Raw genomic sequence first — 8,004 nt, 5'->3', positions numbered from 1 at the left:
CTTGGATGGCACTTCTTTAACCAAAATGACAACTTATTATGATAGTATAGCCCTTGCCAATGCCACATCCTACCCCTTTCCTATGGGCCTACTCAACATGAGGATTGAATCTAATCCCTACAAGACCTACCAATTGATTGGAGTAGAGACTTTGATCATTCAGAACTCCTTATCTTGGTTGCCCTTCTTTGAGAGGGCTTTACACTCTGGACTAGCATGGAGTCTTCTCTTGGTGCCCAGTTTTTGCCTTCCTTTTAGCAACCTTGGAGGCCGTTCATTACAAAAGTTTCCAGTTCAACATACATCTCTTGAGGCCCAATTTTTGCCTTCCTTTTAGCAACCTTGGAGGCCATTCATTACCAAAGTTTCCAGCTCGACATACCTCTCTCTTCTTCTTTGGATGCTTTCCCTTTCCCCCATCAACATTGAGATCTTGGGGAGAGAGGGGGCATGCACTTCTCCTTCCATTGTCCAATAGTGAGAGGGGGTAGGAGTTTTCTCTTGGTGTAGCTTAAAGGCCAAGGCCAATCGACCCTCTTTCCCACTTAAGAACTTGAGCACATTAGGCGAAGACACTTCTACCCCACCTCCACAAATGAGTAGGTGTCATTGTCAAACCAACATGCACGTAAACCTTAAGATTCCCCATAGCAATGCCTAGTTGTTTGATCTTCAATAGCACTTCTATGAAGCATAACTATAAACTTAATTTCTTAGTACTGACTGATGCACCCTCGTGAACGGGTTGTTAAGATATGTGACATCCCGACTATGTTTAACCACCTATGATGGCACAACTATGTTTGACAACCTACAACTTCAGATGCACATGCTTTTAAGAATGAATGAGATGTTAGGTTGTTCGTTTAGGCCTAGAATGAAGAGCTTGTATTTAACTTGGAAGCCATATAAAACCTTAGAACTTGCCATGGTACACTACAAGTTTCAATATATTAACCAATATATCGTCTTACTACTTCTGACATTCTTTATAGTAAGTTCACTTGAAACATAGCCTCATGTTCATTACTACAAAGGTGTAATTATTATCCGCGTTATTACCTCAAATTGCTATTAGCCTCAAATTGCAAAACTATTTAAACATGGAATGTTTTGGTTGTTTGGCAACATACCATGAATAAGCATCCAAAGGATTTGTGCAACTTTATGGATGGACACAACTCTTACATCCATCATTCATTGTAGCAAGTTTGATCTAGATTGCCAATAGATGCCTAAGTTTGTCCTTCCAATGTATTTACCTTTTCATGAGGGCATACCTCACATTAAGACCTTTTATAATACAAAATCCTTATACAAAAAACTTTGTGTGTATGTACATGTGTATGTAATTGCCTTTATTAGACGAGATTGCATCATCATATTAACACCTCGTTTGCCTCAGGTTGCCTAACCTGGAGAAGATCTTAAGGTAACATTCTCTCCTATATGCCCTTCCATATTGCCAAGATAGTCCATACAAGGCTGGCCGCCTCCTTCCACAAGTGGAGAAGCTATCTCTGATTTCTTAATGCCTAGAGAGAGAGCAAGCCCACACTTGGAGCTGATAAATGGAGTGAGAAAGCTCATGAATGGAATGATACAAATCCTGAGGGTGCAAGTTTCAGCAAATTAACCGAAGGGGCATTTGACAAGACAGAGATAAATGTTGTTGCCAGAGGGGCTCAGCCTTCGGGTTGCAATTCTTCATCTTCTAGCAGGATTTCATACACATCTGTCCGGAGCCTCAACTCCTTTTCTCGCATAACATCTTGGAGCTCTGAAAGCTCTTTTGCACTTAATAAAGAGCTCATCTTCTGAAAGCCATCTAGCCACAATGCCTTTGACCTGTCAACAACTGCAACATCAATAAAGCACCACAAAAGAAATCATATAGCTCTTTCAGACAAACAACCTTATTTTAATCCTCACCATGGGCAGGCATGAATGGCCCTGAAAAAAACACGCCGTGCAGCATCTGTGTTGCCTCTCACTTTAAGTTCATATGCCAGGTACAGTCGCCACAATACCACCGACTGCTGTGTATTTGCAGCTTCCAAGGCTCTTTCAAACAAGCTATGTATTCGAGGTCCACTTCCAGCTTTCCTGAGTTCTATGGAAATAGCGAACAGCAAAATGACAGTTGACGAGTTCCTGGATTGAAGCGTACCACGTCTTGATGTTAGACTCAACTCATTTTGTAGGACCATCAAGATACTTTCTACAGGGAAAAGAAATCAGATAAGCTTGCCTTTTCAGAGCATCATCAAAAAAGCGGCGGAGATCGTTTGTGTAAGCAAGACGTGCACTGCAGCAAATATAAGCACTGAGAAGCTGTGGATTGTTGGGATACTGTCTTAATCCACGTAGAACGGTGCTCCTCAAGGTTGCTGGCTTTACGAAATGTTTGTCCTTCTGAAGCAGGTCGATGTACTTGGTATAGAGCAGTTCAAATTGAAGACTCTGTTGACGTTTAACTGTAGCACATGAGCAAACTTAAGAGAGCCTCATGCAAAACTGTTTCATATAATTACTTCGTGTATAAACTCTAAAATTCTTATCACTGATAGGTGCCATTTGGCTGTAAAGGATTGTTGTAGAAAAGATCTTGGACAACATTTGCCAAACTGAAATAAAGATTTACATAGTTTGCATGGAAACTACCACAATTATGATATGTTTATGCAAACATAGCTTGGATATGCTGAGTGCTCTAAACTTATTTATTTGTGGTCTCCAAGGATGCACTGTAACATAAAAGGTAAGGAGTTATTAAAAACAACTGTGTCCTATACATATAGCCAACACTTGAGTATAACCAACACAAACTCAAGTGTGTACGGCCTTGACCCTCTGGTCCAAAGTACATCCTACCTTGCCCCTCTCAGAACAGACCTTGCTAGATTCACAAAATGGGAGCAACCCTTCTTAGTAACTGCAGAAGCTATTACCAGACTCGCAACCTTGTATACAACAAATCTTTCGTATTACTACTACACAAGTCCAGTGGCTGTTGAAAACTTAGAAGCCTAGAGATAAAATGCATCTCAAAGTTGGAGTTGCCTGAGCTTGAGAGTGCAAATCTTTGAGAATCAACAAGTTACAAGACTGGTGAACAGAGTGGGAAGATAATAAACATAATTGGCAGATAAGACCATTAGAAAAAGGATGGAAGTAATGCTACATTCATGAAAATACAAGTGACTAAAGCTGAAAAATCAGAAGTGAAGTCAGAGATGTCCACCAGCCCTAGCAACTGCAAATCAGCACCAATGTCAAAGTTGATGGGAGGACCTGGATTTGAGCTCTCAACTAACTGACTTTCTAAAATTGATAAGGCATCCTGCAGCATCTTCAAACATCTACACAGCTATCAAAAACTGCAGATGATGTGAGTATTTTGAGGAAGGAAAAAGGAATCATAAGCATAAGCTTGACCAAAGTCTTTCCATTGAGCATTTAGAGACCATGCTGGTATCCTTCGGCAAGTCAGATTATCCGTGTGTAAGAACGGTGCAAGTAGCTATGCCATAAGCGCATAGTCTATGTTCACATAAGGAATTATCCATGTCCATCACCCATGAGCCATGAGCATGCACGATTAACGCTGCCCCATCTACAGTGTGCCACCACTGCACGCCTATCAGAGTGCCGCCATCGCCCCCTTCCCACAAGGCCTGCCACCCTCCACCTGGACTCCTGTGACTGGACCCACTGTCACAACCCCCCCCAAAACACATGCTACGCCTCATCGCCACCTCCTCTTCCATACCGCACCAGTCTGCCCCCATGTTGCCACAGGCAGGCCACCAAGCCTAAATGGTCACCTCTGCGACATCCTTTCTTCCCCTCCCCCAAAAAAAAGAAAATAAACTACCACAGACAGACTGTTCTGAATACTTGCTGCCACCCCCTCCCCTCAAGGCAGCCTCCCCATCATGCAATAGTAGCATCCTTGGACAGTCCCCCGTGAAGACCCACAATGGAAACCCCTAATCCAACACCGGAGCAATCTGCGAGTGCAGCCCAGTCAACCCCCTTGCACATCACCCTCACAAAAGAGCAGCTCTTGTCCATTTGTACCATAGCCTCCACGAAGGGAGACATTTACATGGTCCTGTGGTACAGCAGCTTCACTATTAAGAGCTTTGAGCTCCACAACAAACTCACTCGCTATCCGGTCACCCTGCTTTTTCCCAGACTCGCTATCGAGTACCCACAATTGGTAGAGATTTTGGGCACATTTTCGCCACAATCCTCCCCCTTCTTTTGCTAATGCAGTGACGACCACAAGAGATCCAAAAGTATAGGTAGCAATAGAAGATACAAAACAGATATTGAAGTTTTTAGAGATTGAGGCTAATAGGCACATCTTTAGACAGTAGATCATTGTGACAGGGCAGCCTGGTCAGTGCATGTGATGTCATGGCTTTGAACACCAGGCCATAGAGTGTACACTTTGATGGAGGTAGCTTTGGAGATTGTTGGCAGCTCCCCCATAGCCTCCATGAAGGGAGTCATTTACATGGTCCTATGGTACAGCAGCTTCACTGTTGAGAGATTTGAGTTCCACAACAGACTCACTCGCCATCCAATCACCCTGCTTTTTCCCGGACTTGTTGTCGAGTATCAACAATCAGTAGAGGACTTTGGTCACATCTTTGGCACAATCTTCCCCCCTTCTTTTGCTAATGCAGTGACAGCCACAAGGGTTTTGAAAGTACAGGTGGCAATGGAAGATGCAAAGAAGATATTGAATTTTTTAGAGATTGAGGCTGAAATGCACATCTTTAGACAGTATATCATTGTGACAAGGCAGCCTGATCAGTGCACGTAATGTCACTGCTTTGAACACCAAGCCACGGAGTGTACTCGCTTTGGTGCGAGGACCACTCAGTAGGCAAATGTGTGGGTGGATGATGGGGGGTTCACAAAGTGGCGTCAAAGGAGGGGGAGGGAAAACAAGCCACAACTGATACCATAGCCCCAACCTCGCCAACAGAGGGCCACGAGCTGTGAGATAGGTCCCCGCCAGAGCACCCCCTTGCCCCCCGGCCCCCCCGGCACAAGAGAGCAAGGCTCCCCCTACTCCCCAACCCAAGCGATGTAGTCTATTATACCACCCACAACACAAACCCCTCCCACCCCCCTCAAGACTCACCACCCCACTCCTGCCCCAACTGACCACCTTCCCCTTGCCCCCACCACAAGCCACTTCCCATCCTCAACATAGCTTCCCCCTTCCCCCCAACACACACAACCCCTTTGCCTTGTTCCTCCCTAACTTCACACCCCTCCCAAAAAAAAAAAAAAAACATAGCCTTCCACACAAGGGGCGACAACCCCCACACCCCTACTAGCTCACCTCATCCATAGCATACCTCCCCCCCGCACAAAGTATCACTAGTTCTGCAACAGTGCCAATTTCTTACACTTTCCCGTGCTAGGCACAACTTATGACACGAGTTTTTCCGTTGTGGCCTATGGTCTTACATGAGAGCAATGAAACACACAAAGTTTCCACTTCCCTTGGAGGTGGGGATCTTTGTGGTCCCTAAATTGAGGGGAGGCAAAGCCCACCTACTTGCAACACCAAATGGGCTGAACTACACCTTCTTGTAGTCTCTCACTCAAGAGTCCGGTCAATAGCTTTGGTGGATGAGGTCGTTAGGGACCAAGCAGAAAACCATGTCCCTTAGTGGTTGGGAGAGGCACTTCTAGCACAACAGTGGTAGGGATGTCAGATGGACATCAATTAACAGCACAGGACTGAAGTCCCACATCTCGGCATCTCGGCATCATCTTTGGAGCGTGCCGCCCCCTTCCACCCCCCGCCCCCCCCCCAAAACACAAAAGTGGATCTTGCCAACGGATGTGATTGAGTGGCCATTTGCCTAGGTTGCACGATTCTATCAAATGACAGGGTCTCATCCCTCAACGTAGCTCATGGATGCCCTGGTTGTGCAACCAAGAGCATCTATTACCCCCATAGTTGCATTCATACAAAGTACCAATTGGTTCATTCCACATTGTTTGTACCGTATCGTACAATATGTATCCATACCAATTCCTATCAAAAAATAGACTACTTTTTGCCCATGAAGACTGGACCATACAATATCTTCCAACTTCCAAGCCTTATGTTTATTATCATAATTTCAAGCCTCTCTCACTCTCTCTCTCCCAACTTCCAAGATGAATACGCAATTCCAAGCCTCTCTCTCTCTCCCTCTCTTTCTCTCTCTATAATAGGTGAGGAAAGCCTCAACAACACATTGGGCAATCTCCAAAAGTTCGAGCCACCTGATGATTCCCCTTTTGCTTACAAGGACTTAGTGCACATGAGATGAGTCTTATCGCCTTGAGTGTAGTACTTTGATTGTCGATGTAGAATGATCTCTGTAGCCTGAAAGGGGGATGTGGCATAAGGAGTGCCTAGTGGAAGACACATATGCTCCGGTGGTGTGGGGAGCAAAAGTCAAAGTCAATAGTCATTGATAGTATGACCATTCTCGCCACAATAGGAGCACCCAGTGGACTATCCATCAAGAGAAGCCATAGCACTAGTGTCAACCTAGAAAAGGGTGGGTGGGAGGGAGAAGAAGATAAGGATAACTTCGATGATGCAATGAAAATGGGGGGGATAATCAGAAGATGTTGCCACTCCTCCAACATGTCTTAGCCTTCTCCAATGTAGAGGATCTTCTTGGTTCTCAAAGAGCCTTTGGCTCTGACATCATGTCAAAATATGATTGTTGTGAAAGCTAAAGTTTCATTAGCTTTTAGCTTTTAGCTTTCTTCTACTACTCATTTTTATTTACTGTTTTTTTTTTTCATACACTAGTATCATGACACAAATGATTGTAACTCATGGTCTCATAGGTCATCTTGGTCTTTTGCAGATGTTAATCTATCATTTCATTTCATCTCTCTCTTTTTTTTTTCATAAAGAGTGATTATCATATATCAAAAGACTGAAAATGTACAAACATCACAAAGCAAAGAACACAAAGCAGTACAAAAATCAGGGCAAAGTCACTAAACAAACCCGATGCCAAGGTACTAAATCCTCTACAAACAAAGTATCAACATGCTAATAAGATCAAGTTGCCACTGAAGAAGTCCTTTAAGCTTCGCAACATGACTCTAGATGCCCAAGGCAGCATCAGAAATGAATGCATTGTGAGTGACCCCAAATATGCTAGCAGCCTCAGAATCTAAGAAAGTGAAATAGGATCTTCATGTGGGGTTGCACCGAACCATGATGCTTAGGCTTACCAAAAACCCAATCAAAAGGAGTCATCCTAATGCCCACAACAGCATGCCAAATGTCTGAAATAAGGCGCAAAATTTTACTAGCAAAGGGACGAGAGAGAAATCAGTGACGAGAAGAGTCCATAGCAGTAGTACAAAAGAAACACTTCCCATTGGAAATGCTTGTCCTCTCTTTCTCTCTCTCTCTCTCTCTCTTTTCGTAAATCTCTCTCTCTCTCTCTCTCTCTCTTTTTTTCGTAAAAGGTAATTGTATTAATTACGAAAAAAAATACAAGATTACTGGATTACAAGATTACAAGATACATGATGACACAAAGCCATCATGTGAAGAGGTTTTCTCTTTCTTTCTCTTTCTCTTTTTTCTGATTACAAGATACACGAGGGCCCTAGGCCAACGTGTGGGGAAGCCCCGTAGTAATGCACTGAAAAGGTTACACCAATCATGGCAACGACCCAGAGGCAATTGCCATATGCCACGAATGCAAATCCTCCCGAGGGAGCAAGTCGGAGTGTCGGATGAGATCTAGCTGCCAATGCAAGAGGCCTTTAAGCCTGGCAATATCCAGTCAGTGCGACGGGAATCCACACTCAGGACCTGTTGTTTGCCTTTATCCATGACATGAGGAGACTGAAGGGCTTCCTGGGGCGTGGCATCAAGCACCATGTCGTCCTTGGGCAGCACAACCTGCGCATCCTCCAAAGACGATTGCTTTTCAGGGCATTCGGCCA

At 44.2% G+C, this 8,004-nt stretch overlaps 1 protein-coding gene across 2 annotated transcripts in view; it reads right to left on the bottom strand.

The window, feature by feature from the left end:
- Window positions 1-1,056: 1,056 nt before the first annotated feature.
- LOC148031043 (uncharacterized) overlaps window positions 1,057-8,004 on the bottom strand; it is a 73,622-nt gene continuing 66,674 nt past the window's right edge. The window contains exons 10-12 of one of the 2 annotated variants that reach the window (XM_087684562.1): window positions 2,252-2,477; window positions 1,933-2,154; window positions 1,057-1,848 (exon numbers count right to left, since the gene is read on the bottom strand). In XM_087684562.1, coding sequence (XP_087540688.1) covers window positions 1,686-1,848; window positions 1,933-2,154; window positions 2,252-2,477 — 611 coding nt within the window. In that variant the 3' untranslated portion in view covers window positions 1,057-1,685. Of the gene's footprint in view, window positions 1,849-1,932; window positions 2,155-2,251; window positions 2,478-8,004 lie in introns of those variants that run through there. The other variant, XM_087684563.1, reaches the window with a different exon arrangement.

Source organism: Lygodium microphyllum, chromosome 9, assembly GCF_053477565.2.
Source record: "Lygodium microphyllum isolate KBCC chromosome 9, Lygodium_microphyllum_v1.1.10, whole genome shotgun sequence".
Taxonomy (NCBI): Eukaryota; Viridiplantae; Streptophyta; class Polypodiopsida; order Schizaeales; family Lygodiaceae; genus Lygodium; species Lygodium microphyllum.
Note: the sequence above shows the minus strand (reverse complement) of the source record. Positions and strands in the feature narration are given on the sequence as shown.